Below are 17,104 nucleotides of genomic sequence, written 5' to 3'. Positions count from 1 at the left end.
CTGCCAGCGCATCGCTCCAGTGTGCAAGCCCTCTGAGCTTGCACACTGGATACACAGCAGCGGCACTTTCGGGGCGGTTTGCAGGTGCTATTGTTAGCGCAATAGCGCCTGCAAACCGCCCCAGTGTGCAAGGGCTCTTAAGGAAAAAAAAAAAATAGAATAAGCTACATAAGACCATATGTCCAATGACCTCGCTTGACTTTTTTATTTTTTTATTTGCAATAAAAGCATTACCAAACAATGACTGCATTTCACTGCGGGTTGTTTGCCAATCCAATTAATTCAGTGCAGTCGAGGACCCTGCACAAGCATATAGCATGTAAAGTCTGAACTCCTGATATGTTGCAGATCATTGACTTTACTGATCTAATGGATTTATTACTTTAAGGCTGGGTTCACATTATTGCGAATTGGATGCGGATTCCCCACATCCAATTCGCATAGCAGGAGATTGTGACCGCCTCTCTATGGAGCCGGTTCACGCTCCGAAACGGCTCCGGTGCGAATTGCACTGGAGTCCTGTTCGTCTTTTGGTCCATTTCAGGTCCGAATTCGGCCAAAAATTCGGTCTGAAATCGGACCTGAAGCGCTGAATGGAGATGCACCGGACCCCTGCTGTGAGCCGCTCCGTGCTATAGTGTGAACCCAGCCTAAAAGTGTTAAATGCATTGGATCAGCATGATAACTTCAGTTAACATTTTTGGAAGGTTAGAAATGGTGGCCTCTATATTTTTGTAAGTGCAGATTTTCTAAAAAAAAAAAAAAAAAAAAAAAAAAAAAAAAAAATGTAATTTTATATTTTTTCTATACTAAAACTACATTATGACAAAATAAGCTACTGTCCATAGAGTATTTATATATCGGTTTTATAAAAAAAAATATTATCTAGACCTTTTTACTTCCTGTCATTAAGTGTGTGATCAGGTATTTCTGTGTTTTTGTTTTTTTTTTTGTTTTGTTTTGTTTTTTACCCCACCCCATGCATTGAAATGGTGAAACTGGTCAATATCAGTCCACCAAGGCAGGTGGGGATGACAGCGCAGTTTTTTGCTTGTGGTGGGGTGTGTTTTTTTTTTTTTTTTTTTTTATTGCCACATATAAAAAAATTTTGCTACATTGTGCAATTTTCATTCTTACTACTTAAATAACATACTTTATAGAGCCTGTAGAAGTACAGACAGCTACCCAAACAGCTAATTAACAATGGACTTGGGCAGTGGTTCAAAGTACCGTATTTATCGGCGTATAACATGCACTTTTTTCCCCTTAAAATCAGGGGAAAATCGCGGGTGCGTGTTATACGCCGATCCCCTGCGATCCGGAGCTGTCAGAATGAAAAAATCGCTGACCTCGATTTGAAAATGGCGCCGCCGGCGCCGAAATACACAGTGCCGGTCCTCGGCTCTTCTCGGCGGCTTTCGGTTTCACTCGAGCGCTGCCCGAACCTAGCCGAGTATACTCGGCTAGTTTCGGATAGCTCCGCTCACCGTCCGAGTGGAACCGAAAGTAAACGAGAGCCGCCGAGAAGAGCCGAGGACCGGCTCTGTGTATTTCGGCCCCGGCGGCGCCATTTTCAAATCGCGGTCGGCGATTTTGAAGCTCACAGGCTTCAGCAAGGCTGGACTGGGGCAAGGCTGGACTGGGGCAAGGCTGGACTGGGGCAAGGCTGGACTGGGGCAAGGCTGGACTGGGGCAAGGCTGGACTAGCAAGGCTGCACTGACATGGCTGGACTGGGGCAAGGCTGCACTGATGGGCATTTAAATGTAAGTTTTTTTCCCTTCAACTTCCCTCCTAAATTGAGGTGCATGTTATACGCCGGTGCGTGTTATACGCCGATAAATACGGTATATAGTTTTATACAGGTCAACCCCCCACCCCACATATTTTCGTATGCTTACACATGATTCTTCCATGTAAAGCATGGTAACCTGCATTTTCTTTGTACAATTGCGAAAGGTTGCATCGACTTTAAAAAGACATGCCATGAAGTAAAGGCATACAGTTGCGCAAGGTAATGTGCGTTATCTGCTACCATCCAGTCTTGTGGCCTTCCTTAATGAGTGCTAATGCAGAGAATATTGTGCAGGAAGGGTGTTTTTTTCTTTTTTTTTCTTCTTACTGTGCTGCAATGCAGTTTAGTACTCTGAACAGCCCACACTCGCATCAATTCTTTCCCTGTGCTTTTCTGTGATTCAAAACCTGTTATGCTGCTGGCAAATGTAGAGAAAAGAACCAGAGGAGCTCATTTATATAAAAACAATAAAGATGGACCAAAAAATATTATTGCCCATTGAAATCTACGAGAGTATGGATAACATTTTGCATTTAGGAGAAAATATGTGCCTGGATGAACTGCGCTTCCAGTTTCCTTTCCTTCAAAAAGAACATGCTTAAAGCAGACCTAAAGTCTAAAATGTAAAAAAAAAAAAAAGCGAGCAGACTCCTAATTGCAGGCAATAAAATCTACCTTTCTGTAGATTGTGCACTGAACTGTGCATGTGGAGCTCCAGTTACATCCCGGCACAGTACTTGTGTGCCAGTATGACTCAGCTTGTTTGGGCAGCGTGGGATGACATCACTCCTGCAATTAAGATGTCTGAGGACCAGCACCCAGAGGAAAAGCCAGCGAGGGAGCTCATGGGCGTCGAACTGTTGAAACAGAGAGAAGTATTACAAAAGTTAGTTCTGCTTTACCTGTGCAACACAATCCGTGCAAAGATATTTTTTTTTTGTTATTACGGTCTGTGACAACATTTTATTTTACTTTCTGTCTCTAAGATATGACAGGAAGTGAGGAAAATCTCAAGTGAGTGGATATTTCACATTTCACATTTTTTAATGGAATAAATACAACCCTTGGAAAATTACCCCTACTTGTCTATTCAGTTGACCGTGGTCACCTGGATAATTAGCGAAGGCTGATCTAAAAATCATATAGAAGGTCTGCCTAACCACAAAATATGCCACCCAGAAAAAAGCAGAAACTCTTTAATGAGACCAAAAAGCGGGCCTCGTAGCCTGTCCACTTGCTAAGGCACCACCTTACCTGTAGCTCTCCACACAACTTTTGGTGTTACGCAGACCTACTACGCTATGGCAGAATCCTTTCAGAGCCCAAGATCTAGTTTACCAGTGTCTGCAGATGTAACCCAGAGCACAGATTATCCTTAAAGTTATTGCAATCTGTAAGTCTATTGTCATGACCAATATAGACTCCTTGGTGCTCAAGTGTACCCTCATACGCCAGCATATTGACAAAATTTGGGGAGGGTGGGAGGCTGCTGACAGACATGGAGCAGGATATCCGTGGTGGAGGAAGTTGTTCTGAGATCGAGCCAAGGATGCGAATAATAGGCTCCAACAAAACAATATGTCATGGGCCCCCAGAGGGTTCAGAGGACCCTGAACCACTGACTTTATGGAGAGCTTGCGTTGCTGACCCTGCTACCTTCCACATATGGGTTTGGGAGGGCATAGTGAGCAGGCAAATACTTAGAGCACTGGAAAAACCTTTCTTGGCTTGGTTCCTAATCATGTATTTTGTATAAGGATCATGACCTTGTTCTACAAAAAGCCCAGAAAATGCCGTAGCTAAAATATAAAAACAGATGCATCGCATAAAATTTTGAATATCAAAAGTTAATTTATTTCAGTAATTCAATTCAAAAAGTGAAACTCGTATATTTCATAGAGATGTGTTACATACAGTGATATATTTCAAGCATTTCTTTCTTTTAATTTTGATGATTATTGCTTACAGCTAGTGAAAACTCAAAATTCAGTATCTCAGAAAATTAGAATATTGCATAAGACCAATGAAAAAAGATTTTTAATACGGAATGGCTTACAGAAAAATGTCCATGTACAGTATAGTGTGCACTCAATACTTGGTCGGGGCTCCTTTTGCATGAATGACTGCATCAGTGCGGCGTCACATGGAGGCGATCAGACTGTGGCACTGCTGAGGAGGTGCTATGGAAGTCCAGGTTTCTTTGAATAATTGCTTTCAGCTCATATGCATTGTTGGGTCTAATGCCTCTGATCTTCCTCTTGATAAAATACCCCACAAATGTTCTATGGGGTTTAGGTCAGGCAAGTTTGCTGGCCAATCCAGCAGTGATACCATGATCATTAAACCAGGTATTGGTGCTTTTGGCGGTTTGGGCAGGTGCCAAGTCCTGCTGGAAAATGAAATCTGCATCTCCATAAAGCTGGTCAGCAGAGGAAAGCATGAAGTGCTCTAGAATTTCCTGATAGATTGCTGCGCTGATTTTGGACTTGATAAAACACAGTGGACCAATACCAGTGGATGACATGGCTCCCCAAATCATCACTGACTGGGAAATTTTGCATTTCATTTGGTAATGGAGGTCCCAGAGTCTGGAGGAAGTGTGGCGAGGCACAGAATCCAAGTTGCATGTGGTCAAGTGTAAAGTTTCCACAGTCCGTGATGATTTGGGGAGCCATGTCATCTGCTGGTGTTGGTCCACTGTGTTTTCTCAAGTCCAAAGTCAGCACAGCCCTCACCATTAAATTTAAAAGAAAGAAATGCTTGAAATAAATCACTGTATGTGTGTGATACATCTATTTAAAATGAGTGTTTCAGTTTTTGAATTGAATTACTGAAATTCATTTTTTGATATTCTAATTTTGAGATGCACCTGTATACAATTGTGCCCCTTCCTGATTTTCTCTAAAGATCCTTTACAAGTCAAATGCCTTACAGTATGCTTTATCCTATAAAGCTCAAAATTGTACATGATGGCTGCAAAAACGCTTTTGGTTCCCCTGCAGTGGTGAATGACAGGTTTGCGTCTTGGGCAAGTTATGTTTCTTTACTTTGCATAGTTTTGACACCTTTCTTCACTCTGTGTCCCTGTCAAAATAAACTGGAACTTATCGCGACTATTTCTATGCAGACACGATCCTTCAGGGTCCTTATCCAACAATGGGCTTTCACCCTGAATTTAAAGCCCTACAGAAGAGTCATCCGTGGATCATAACTTGGACATCCTCTAAGGGGGTACATGGTGGGTGCACCCATATTTGAGCCCGTGCACCTTGATGCCCCTGCTGTACACGAAGATGGAGGATTTATTGTTCTCGTTGAGAAGCACCTGCCGGGGTTGGCAATTAACCTCAGATCAAGTGTCTAGTTCAAACTGTGGGATTTTTTTTTTACTTTTCAGTGCTACTGGTAAACAGAACAAATAGAGAAGCTGAATTTCTGTAACGGGTACAGACAGTAATAACAACCTGACAGTTGTATTTAATCCATTTCTATTCTACAAAAAAAAATTTGTATTTTAGCTATAATTTAAGGCAGGCATCACTAAATGGCAGACCATGGTCTGGATAAAGACTGAGTCATGGTCAGATCCAGACCGCCATTTAGGAGCCAGTTTTTCCTCTGCCACTACTGTAATCCTTACAGCAGAGCGGGAAGCAGAACCCTTTGAGATGGGAGGACAGGAGCTGCTGGAGTTAACTTATGAAGTTAACCAGCAGATGATTGGTTGCAAAGATCATCCTGGCAACCAAGCAACTACTCATTAACTACTGTACGTGTTTCGCATGGACACTACTTTGGAGGATGGTGTGAAGGAGGACTGTGATGTAAGGGGGGGGGGGGATGTGATATAGGAGGAGAGGACGGTCATGTGAAGGATCTGAGTCCTTGCACAAACATGACATTTTGGATCTCTGCAGAAAGAAAATTTTAAGGCAGGCCATACATGATGCAATTTTTCTTTCCTGCAACCACGGTGTGCAGGAAAGAAAATTTCTTGACTCCTCCAACAGTGTTGATGGGGGAATCCCTCCCACAGAGGGATTTGGCGTGGGGTGGGGGAGAGAATGTTTAACGGGGAGCCGTCCCTGCCAGGAGAACAGCGCTATTATTGCTAGCTGCTATATACACACATCACACGCTTCTCTGTGGAATAAACTAAGTTTATCCAACTTTCCTAAAACTGTAAATCCAGTAACTTGGCTGTCCTGCCTCTAAACGCCACTGCATGTTGGCCTCCATGTGCACACACGAGTTTAGAGGCAGAAAAAAAAGTACACAGCCAGCAGGTCCAGGAGCAGCAGCGTTTTGAGAGAAATATTGCTTGGCGCGTGTTAACACTAGCCGCTTTTAGCATTTCAATGGCTAGAATAAATCATTCTTAACATTGAAATGAAGTAGCACCTAAATTCAGTGTTTCTCAAGCTTTTTTTGTCTTGCGGCGCACCAAAAAGATCTAAAAAAAAATTTCACAGCACACCTGAAAAGATTTAACAATTTTTGTGGTGAAGAACTTTATTTATCTTTACATATATATTTAATTTTAATGTGAGGGATGTGCCTGCTTTTGAGTTCCGATGAGGTCCACCTGTCCTTCTTCTTTTTTTTTTTTTTTTTTTTTTTTATGTGAACCTGATCGGACGGTCCATGTTTCTTTTTCGTACACCATGGGACACAGTCTAATATTACTTACTGGGTTATACTCCATCTCCAGGTGAATGGACACTGGTAGACCAAAGGTCTTCAGACAAGAAGTGATCCCCTATATAACCCCTCCCACACAGGAAGCACTTCAGTTTTTTACCAGTGTCTGCAAGGTGGATGGCACGGTTTGTTTAAGCTCTCTAAGCTCCAGGTCTCTAGTCCCACAAACGGTTCTTAAATGAATCAAGGGATTGACCGATCAGATCCATTTGACACTGGCTTTATATGCTTAGATAAATGGTACCCGAGCCTTGCAAAGAAGACTCAAGATCCTGCAAGGTTTTGCCTGTAATGCGGCCTCTGGGTGCTGGACCCTGCGAAGTGGAATCCTTGACACTACAGCGCTAAGGTATTCCTGCAGGGTGCTGTACAGGTCCAAGGGAGTGTACCCTAAACATGAAAAGGGTACCCAGTCCTTGAAGGTCCTCAAGTGACAGGAACCCCCTGTGAGGGGTAAAGATTGGGCTCTTAGTTTCTAAGCTGCCTTGCACCAGGACGGATAAGCGAAACCCCTTTTCTTATTATTGTGGAGTGTCCCAGTGATTGTAACAATCAGTCAAGCTATCAAAAACAAACTATATAACTCGCGTTTAGTGGAAAAATGTAAAGTAAAAAATTAAAATGACGAGAGACCGCAGCTGCTGTTGCAAAGGTACTAGAACCTTAATGGATGAAATATATAGATAACGCTAGTGGAATAAAGTGCTACCATGTAACACACTGGACAATGTGAGAAAATATTCATAAGGTGCTAGGTGCTTCCAATATGTAAAGATAATATCAGCGCTAGCTACTATATGACACAATATAACACTAAACAATGTGAGAAAATCTTCAAAAAGTGCTGGGTGCTTCCAATAGTGATCAATATTACTGGATAAGTGCTTCCAATTAGATGATCTCCCCACTCACCAGAGTTAGTGGACCCTCAGCTTTGCAGTCCAGGGGTCAAACAGGCTTAGAGGTTTGAGGCGGTGTAATGTAAATATCCAAGTTTCCAAAGGTGATAGGTCTCACAGGAATCCAGGGTATTGAAATATAATGAGGTAAAAAAGAGAAACCTACATGTGAAGTACTGCCGGTGCAGCGCAGTGTGTTTTTTACCGGCAGTACTTCACATGTTTGTTTCTCTTTTTTACCTCGTTGTATATCAGTACCCTGGATTCCTCTGAGATCTATCACTTTTGGAAACCTGGATATTTATGTTACACCTCCTCAAACCCCTAAGCCTGCTTGACTCCTGGACTGCAAAGCTGAAGGTCCACTAACTCTGGTGAGTGGGGTCACGAGAGGAGAGATCATCTAATTGGAAGCACTTATCCAGTAATATTGACTACTATTGGAAGCACCCAGTACTTTTTGAATATTTTCTCACATTGTTTAGTGTGTTACATTGTGTCATATAGTAGCACTTTGTTCTGCTAGCGCTGATATTATATTTACATATTGGAAGCACCTAGCACCTTATAAATATATTCGCACATTGTGCCATATGGTAGCACTCTATTCCGCTAGCGCTGTTATTACCTATATATTTCAATCAGTCAAGCTAGCTAAAGGCTGGACACCTGTGTGCGGTGACCAGACGGAGGAGTTTTGGGCTAGCAGTGAGTGTTTGCAAAGTGTATCTTTTTTTTCTTGTCTGGCTGTTCTTTACCTGTATAATGGTGCAAGACGGTGCACCATTTTGCCTTTGTTCACCATGGCACACGTGCGTTTGCAAGACTGCCGCTGTGCTCAGCAGTTTTGTCAGCCAGGGCCCACGTGCATTGGCAAAAGCGCCGATGGACTTAGCAGTTTGTTTGGCGGCCATGGCGCATGTGGCTTCACCTCACATGCGCAGTAGCCTTTATCTGGGCGCACGAGGATTTGCGTCATACGCGAATACAGCCACACCCATTCGCCGGGACCACGTGCCCATGCACAGAACGTTCTGGCGCACACCCAGCTTATTTAAGCTGTGTAGGCCAAGCATGCAGTGCTTTCAGAAGGCAAGATGTGGAACACAGAGCAGGCTCTGAACAGACACTTTCCGCGGTTCATTTTTCTTACCCAGGTCACGCGAGTCACCAAGTGTTGCTTGGCAGGCTAAAGGTGCTTAGCAGGATTGTTACGTAGGGGCTTGGCAAGCCCTATTAAAGGGTCTCCCTTCTGAGGTGTTTTAATACTACACCCAATTACTCTTTTTGTGGCTGGTAAATGTCTTAAAAAAAAAGAGAGGAGCAGGACTAACACTATAGGGAAGGGCACATCGGGCCGCACAGGCTTTGCCCCTACACCCCCTGTTGGAACAGGCGGTGTATGCTGATTGGGAACATCCTGACAGGATTTTCGCTCCTCCTAAGAGGTTTTCCCTCTTATACCTTATGGGTGAAAAGTTAAAAAATGGAGCATGCCAGCAGTATATGCAGCAGTTTCTTCTTTAACCACTTGACAACTGGGCACTTAAACCCCCTTCCTAACCAGACCAATTTAATTTTCAGCTTTCTGTGCTCACACTTTGAATGACAATTACTCAGTCATGCGACACTGTACCTATATGAAATTTATGTCCTTTTTTTCACACAAATAGAGCTTTCTTTTGGTGGTATTTAATCACTGCTGGGTTTTTTATTTTTTGCGCTATAAATCAAAGACTGAAAATTCGATAAAAAAAAAATTCTTTGTTTCTGTTAATTTATGGCAGAGTGTTGGCAGAGTGTTGGCCATTATGTATGTTGAGCAGCGCTGTGGGCACTAAACATCCAGCCCACAGCGCTGCCATCTCTCCCCCTCTCCCTCCACACTGTACTGATCGGTACAGAGAGGGGAGGGAGGAACCGGCGTCATGACGTGACGCCGGTTTGTTTACATGTGATCGCTCCGTCATTTGACGGAACGATCACATGGTAAACGGCCACGATCAGTGGCTATTTACCGTGATGCGCCGGGGTCACGGATGTTCTCGAGTGCGCGCCCCAGGGGCGCGCGGGAGCAACATTCTGGAATGACGTCCACCCAGAACTAGCCGACCGCGCTGTTGCCGTCTTTCGGCAATGGCCCGGTCGGCAAGTGGTTAAACAAGAACTTGTCTAATAACGCACAGGGCTTGAAAGAAATTGGACTCATTAAATGCTTCCTTTCCTTTGGCCAGTTCAGCTATTCAGCCAGCTGTTGCAGCAATTGGTATCTGCCAGTCCATAAAGGATCAGGTCAAACGGCCTGATAGGCCTAACCAGGAGGATGATCTGCCTGAAAGTAAGACAGATATTTCTCGAACGCTGTGTTTTGCTATTGACGCCTTTAAAGGATTCAATACAGCAGGTTTCACTCAGGAATTATGTTCCCAAAGTAATATCCAGAGGGGAGACTTTCTAGCCTCCATTGATTTATAAAAGACGAGTATTTACACATACCTATCTTTCATCCTCCTCAGAGGTTCCTATGTTTTGCAGTAGAGGAACAACATTTTCAGTTTGTAGCTCTACCCTTCGGGGCGTGGTACAGCTCCCTGGGTGTTCACAAAGGTCCTAGCACCAGTACTGTGTCTTTTTAAGGGCCCAAGGGATCCTAGTGCTCAGATATCTGGATGACCCCCTGTTCAGATCACTCATTACAGGCTCTAGAACAGAGCATAATATGCACAGTATGGTATTTGAAAAGCTTAGGCTGGATCACAAATACCGAAACGTCAGCCTTGAAACCAGCCTAAAGTCTAAAGTATTTAGGTCTGATCCTAGATTTGGTTCAAGCAAGAATATTCTAGCCACCTGTAAGGATCTGTGCCCTGAAGGTTGAGGGCACCAGACAATACTCCATTCGGCTCTTCTAGGGACGATGGTACCCACCTTCGAGGCAGTGCCCTATGCCCAGTTCCATTCCAGGCCTTTACAACAAGACATCGTGTTGGCCTGGAACAGAAGAGGGCAAGCCCTGGATTATCCAATGTGCTTATCTCCTTGGGCACGCTTAAGCCTAAACTGGTGGTTGCAGGATCATAACCTGCGAAGAGGAAAATCCTTTTTCCCAGTAACTTGGAGAGTACTGACTACAAATGCCAGTCTCAGGCTGGGTAGCGACCCTAGAAGGGCTTATAGCTCAGGGAAAATGGTCAGGGACAGAACAGATCCTGCCCATCAACGTCCTGGCATTATGGGCAGTATGTCTGGCCCTGCGGTCATGGACTGTGGAGCTTCAGGACTGCCTTATTGGGGTTCAGTCCGACAGTGCCACTGCAGTGGCCTATATAAACCACCAAGGCGGTACCAGGAGTCGTTCAACTCTGAAGGAGGTGAACTACATAGTTGCCTGGGCAGAGGGACATGTGCTGATTTTATATCGGCAGTCCATATCCTGGGAGTAGAGAACTGGAAGGCAGATCTGCCCGGGGGAATGGTCCCTACACCCAGGGGTGTTCCAGGAAATTTGCCAGCGTTGGGGATGGCCAGAGGTCAACCTATTGGCATCCAGGTTCAACAACAAGCTACAGCAATTTGTGTCCCCGAACAAGGCATCCTCTGGCAATCGGAGCAAATGCTCTGATAGTTCCATGGAGCCAGTACTCCCTGGTTTATGCTTTCCCTCCGATCCCTCTCCTTCCACATTTGTTGCGCAGGATTCGGAAAGAGGGGGTTTCAGTCATTCTGGTGGCACAGCCTGGCCCAGAAGGCCCTGGCTCCCGGAGATTGTGAGACTGACGATAGACGGGCCATGGACGCTTCCACGTCGCCCTGATCTACTGTCTCATGGTCCTATATTCCACCCCAATTTACAGTCTCTAAATTTGATGGCATTGAAGCCAGGGTGCTGGCTATTGAAGCCAGGGTGCTGAAGGACTTTTGGCATCTCAGGACCAGTAGTGTCTACCCTAGTGAATGCTAGAAAAACTGTCACTAGGAGAATTTATAATAAGGTCTGGAAGACTTGTATTGCTTGGTGTGAAGCCAGAAAATGGCATTGCTCTGGGAGGTCTCAGTAGGTAATGAATATTAGCCTGACTCTGTGTCCCATGATGTATGAAAAAGACTTACCTTTAAAATCCTTTTCTTTTGAGTACATCATGGGACACAGAGATCCCTCCCCTCTTTTTTTGAGGATTCGGTACTTGCTACAAAACTGAAGTGCTTCTTGTATGGAAAGGGTTATATAGGGGATCACTTCCTGTCTGAAGACCTTTGATCTACCAATGTCCATTCACCTGGAGATGGAGTATAACCCAGTAGGTAATGAATATTAGCCTGACTCTGTGTCCCATTATGTACTCAAAGAAAAGGATTTTACAGGTAAGTATGATGAAAAAATCCTATTAGTCCTCCGGATAGGTGTCTGTGTTTACATCCTGCATTCAACCGGGTTTGCTAAAAACAAGGGAGGATGTCGTTCTCTTTAGGCGTTGTCCTCTTTGGCCCCCTATAGAGCAGAGTAGGCTCTGTCCGTGTTCACTCTGCAGAAACCGAACGGACACAGCATCTGCCTGCTCTACTACGATCAGCAGGGGATCGGCTCACAAGTCCCCTGCTCATTGGGACAGAATCCGCCCCGTGTGAAACTGGCCTAAAGCACAAAATAGATACCCCTTTTTATAAGTATGTTTTTATTGTGAAATTTAGTATCATCTTATTTGAAGGCAATGCATTATAGTTTTATAATTTGTAATACTTCAGAAATTAGCTGCTAAGTGATTAGCAGTTCACCAACTGCATGTTCAGGGATAGCAAATCTGATTGCGTTGAGGCCAAACATAGCCAGTAAATTAGTATTTTTGGAAGTATACATAAGGTACAATTATGCTGGATGGTACTTCCATAAAAGAAAAGCAGAGACACCCCCACTGTTGAAACTGCTTTAGAGCAGTACTTTGCACAACTGAGCCTTTTTTGGTACAAGAGCCCAGTTGAGGGTTAAAGGTGGAAAAACACTTTAAACATATTGATGAAATGTGCTCTGTAATACACATTTGTTAGTAAGCTTTATAAAAAAAATTATTCTATTGGAAATTCGAGGGCTTTTTATCCAGGTTGTTAGACCATTACTGTTACATGTGTTATTTATTTGAAGGACAATGTTGGCCCAATGAAATGATTATTGCTTTTATTTACTATTTTGAATTGTTAGTTTTAAGCAATCATTTATGCTGCAAATACCCAAATGCTTTAACTCAAAGATACAGTAATTCAAATTACCTTGCTACAGCTTCCTCAGTTAGTTCTACAAATCAAATAAGCTTAATTATGAAGAAGCCTGATTCTGTGTAATTGAATAGAAATAGAAAATATAATATTTAATAAGCTAAACATTTTACTTTTACTTTCATTCTGAAAAATAGTTGGCAATAAGAAATGACTGTAGTACCCAGACTGCTGCTCTGGGGTGTCCTGAGCAGCTGGATTAAGGAAACCTGCACTGACAAATACGAGGGTTGCCATTGCTGACATCCTCCTGAAATTGTTACTTGGCCTGGCTACCACTTTGAATTCCTTACCTTAAGTCCCTCTGATATTTTTTCGGTACTAGGAATCATCCTGGTGCTCAACACAGGGTATCGTGTAGTTTTTGGTTCCCAATAATCAGCATATCAGTTTGAGCTTACATATGTAACAGACATTGGGTAGTTAAATATTGGTGCACACTAATATTACTTTGGGAACATAATTCCTGCATGTGTGTTCTTATCTTGATTGGGTGAGGTAGCGTCTAACAATTTTAAGGATTAAGGCATTATTGCATTCAGGTATGACTGACTGCTATTTAAAGCTGAGCTCCAGGCAAACTGCTAAATACTCAAATTGGATATATGGGAAATGTTTTACCGGTCAAAGGATTTGTGTGTCCACCAAGTTCTGAGACTTACCCAAACGGCACAGCCAGCCTGGAGAACTGTTCTATTGCAGTTAAGTAATACAACTAGGCCTTGTCCCTTCCCCAGCCTGTGACTTTACAGTTAGAGCAGCAACAGATTGAAGAGTTCATCCTCCTCTTGTTCTGTTCTCTCCTCCTATCAGCATGTGCCACCTTAGCACATGCTCAATGCAGCAAAACTGACTGGTTCCTTGTCCTGCTTCTCCCTCTCCTCCAGTCTGAGCTCTGCTGTACAGGGGATTACAAGAGGCTGATACCAAGTCAAATTCAGGTACTTAAAGTGTTTCTAAACCCACATCATAAAAAAACTATCAATAAATGCTGTATTACATGCTGTTCATACTCGGTCACCGAGATTTGTTTTCTGTATTCTGCAAAAAAACTGGTTGAGCCTGCTGCTCTCTATCTCCACCTTCAGTTTATGTCCCCAATTCAGCTAGGGATTTTGCAGCTTTAGTGGCAAGTCTGCCCATGCTCAGTTTTTAGTCAGTTTCTATGCTGAGCATTTCCTCCCTATCACATCTGAGCAGCCCATGTGACTATAGGGTCACACATGTGGGCATTTACACAGTAGTAAATGACAGTCCCTCCCTCCCTCCCTCCCTCCTCTCTCCTCCCTCCCTCCTCTCTCCTCCCTCCTCCCTCCTCCCTCCTCCCTCCTCCCTCCTCCCTCCTCCCTCCTCCCTCCTCTCCCTCCACTTAGTCTGGCTGCAACCTTTTTAACTGTGGGCAGCTGAAGCTGCTGCCTATTCACTTCCTGGATATTCAGACGCGCACACACAACCACCACCAGCTATGCAGCTCTCATTGGCCCTCTTATGACTCCTCCCCCTCCCTTCCTTGCAAACTCTCACAAGAGTTAGAGAGTGAGCTGTGCATGATGTCATAAGCCTAGGCTAACTACCAGACCAGAAACAGGAAGTGGGGCTGTATAAGGTATTTAATGGCAGAAATTTTTTTTTTTTACGATCCAAATTTAAAACAGCGGCAGAAGATTTAATTGATGAAAAGTTGAAAAAAATGACTGAAGGTCCGCTTTAATGGAGGCTTCACCTCCCTCTTATTCTAAGACACAGGCTGGAGGGGTGCGACACAGCTTGTGAGTGGCAGAAATCCACCCACACCATGTTTTTTCCACAAAATAGGTTTCGTTTCAAATATATTTTATATAACTATTTAAAACGGTATATTGATATTTTTACTCTGTATTCCAAAGGCTGTTTTTTTTATTTTGAACATGTGACCAGTAGCAGAGGACTAGAAGCTCCTCCTGCTTATGTTTTTCCCTGCAGACAGGCTGGAAAAGATCTGGGTCATGTGACAGCTGTATATCAATTAGAAAAGCGGTACTTCAATCTTTTTACAATATCTACAGTGCCATCCACATACAGAAATAGTAGGGACATTATAAATGAAACTGTGTTATTCTCACTTTAACACAAATTGCTTTTTCTTAAAAAAAAAATAATTAAACAGCCTGAACATATACCTGCTTAAATTATTAAAGTATTTGAATCTGCCTGGAGTTCAGATTTAAGTCCCTTTTAATTTCTCTAAGTTTAGTTACAACTTCTGGCCCTTCAATAGATACAGAAACGCATCTGGCCCACCATGAACAAGACATTGGATGTCCTGACCTTTAGTCTTTTAAAAAACAAAGTAACACTTCCATAATTTCAAGTATTTCATTTTAACTGAAATTTACCCTTTTTATTTTTCTTCCCCTTTCAGGAGTTCCATTTGGAATATGACAAGCTAGAAGAAAGGCCTCATCTGCCATCCACCTTCAATTACAATCCTGCTCAGCAAGCCTTCTAAAGACTTCCCTGTTCATGGGGTATGGCTGTCTCAGCACAATACTCAACTGCAGAACTGATGTGGCTCAGGCATCCTGGTTTTAATTCCTTGAGGATCTGGCAATTGTCTCATGCAAAGGGATCATCACTTGAGGTCCTGCCTTACTAATTATGTGCTGCCCAACAACTAGAATTGTCATTTGTTTTTTTTAGTTTGAGCAGGGTCTGTATTTTTTTCCTCTTTTTGTTTTGGTTTCCATTTTATGCCAGCAGACAGACCTAGGTCTGTTCACCACATACCAGTACAGTACACTGACAAAGTTTACCACTTTTTCAAAATGTAAAAAGGAAGAGCGAGAGAGAGTGAGAGAGGGAAAAAAACAAAATAGACAGCAAAGTTTGCATTGTTCATTGTAGCACCTTTGGTAATAAAAGAAACACATGTTTGTGCATTTTTATGTGAAGATCCTTCTCGTATTTCATTTGGAAAGATGGGCAAGGTCACCTTCCTTCATTTTACTCCCATTCTGTTTTGAAAGGCGATTTTAGGCCTTGTTCAGCCCCTTCTCAGCCAATGGGGTTTGTATCTCATTGCAGTGCAAAGATCTACAGGCCCCTGTGACAGGGAATGGGCAAACAAGAACTCACTATTTAGAAGAAAAAGAGATTGCCGCAACCTTTGGACAATTTCCAGAGTTGTGTATTACTGAGCTTCATCTTTCCAGAATGAGCAAAACACTGTCCAGTCTTTGTTACTATTTTGTAATAAATGTGTACATTTTTTTTAAATTTTTGGACATCACATGAATAAAGGTATGTATGTACGAATGTGTATATATTATATATATGACACCTATTTTGGAAATGTTTGCCCTGCTGTACCTCATTTTTAGGAGGTGTGCATGGATGCAATATATGAAAATGGGACATTCTGGAACTGCTGGTCAGGGGACTCCATTGTCGCCCTGTGCACTAAAGGGCCAGATTTTCAGCAGCCAAGGACATCCATACCCAAGTGAACATGATGGGACTTAAAGAAGTGAACTGAGACAATTCACTCTGGCTGTTTGAACAGCAGCGTTTCATAGGAAGAAAAAGATCAATCTTGTATTTTCTGACCACATAAAGGCTTCTTCTCTTTGTAATAAAGTAGAAAAGCTCTCCTCACTGTAGTGTTGGCTTTGTTTTGAGAACATGAAATCATTTGTGCGATCATGACCAAGGTTTCCTTTATTATGAAATAATAAATGCTGTAAGTAGAGAAAATGGTAAGTATAGGTATTTGGCTGGAAAGAGCTACTGTTATCGGTGACTCCTGTGTCCATAATTAAGCGAAGAACTATCAGGTCTCCCAATCGCTAACCATAAATTGTATTTAGAATTTCATTTTATGCTGCATTGTGTTTTCTGTTTAAATGTTTTTCTTTTTTTAACAGAATGACTGACTTTACCTGTTAGTCCAGTTAAGTAAGATTATACGATGACAGTTGCCAGGTTTCATTAAAAATTAGTTGTCTCGCTTCTGCCTTCATTAAAAAAAATAATTTGCAGAATTATTGCAGAGCATTTGTTCTGCAAATATAGATGTTTTAAAATGTACTTTCCCAAAAGTACACTCGAGCAGCGGTCACCAACCAGTAGTCTGTGGACCACTGATGGTCCACGAGAAAGTTTTGGTGATCCCTAGGGTTCTGCCACAAATCTGGCTCCTGTGAACTCAGAGGGAGGTGCTGGGAGTAGTGCTGAGAGTGGGAGGTGGAGGGAGGGTTCAATGGCAGTGCTAATCAGACTGTGGGAGGGAGCCTGGAGCTTTAGCACATGGCTGGATAGAGAGGTGAGATTCAATAAAGAGTCTGTGTGCGCCGCAGCATTGTGTGTGCATAAGGCATGTAAAATTCATGTTCGTGGTCTGCGGGATTTGAAATTGTAAGTCTAGTGGTTTGTGAGGTCTGAAAGGTTGGCGACCACTGCTCTAGA

The 17,104-nt window shown here is 43.0% G+C and overlaps 1 protein-coding gene across 4 annotated transcripts in view; it reads left to right on the top strand.

Moving 5' to 3' along the window:
• Positions 1-16,294, top strand: part of CNOT2 (CCR4-NOT transcription complex subunit 2) — a 141,004-nt gene extending 124,710 nt beyond the window's left edge. For 3 of the 4 annotated variants that reach the window (XM_073620049.1, XM_073620051.1, XM_073620050.1), the window contains exon 15: positions 13,549-13,803. In XM_073620049.1, the coding sequence (XP_073476150.1) occupies positions 13,549-13,788 (240 nt within the window). In that variant the 3' untranslated portion in view covers positions 13,789-13,803. Of the gene's footprint in view, positions 1-13,548; positions 13,804-15,062 lie in introns of those variants that run through there. The other variant, XM_073620052.1, reaches the window with a different exon arrangement.
• The last annotated feature ends 810 nt before the right edge of the window (positions 16,295-17,104 follow it).

This window comes from Aquarana catesbeiana, linkage group LG03 (assembly GCF_042186555.1).
Source record: "Aquarana catesbeiana isolate 2022-GZ linkage group LG03, ASM4218655v1, whole genome shotgun sequence".
In the NCBI taxonomy this organism is placed as follows: Eukaryota; Metazoa; Chordata; class Amphibia; order Anura; family Ranidae; genus Aquarana; species Aquarana catesbeiana.
Note: the sequence above shows the minus strand (reverse complement) of the source record. Positions and strands in the feature narration are given on the sequence as shown.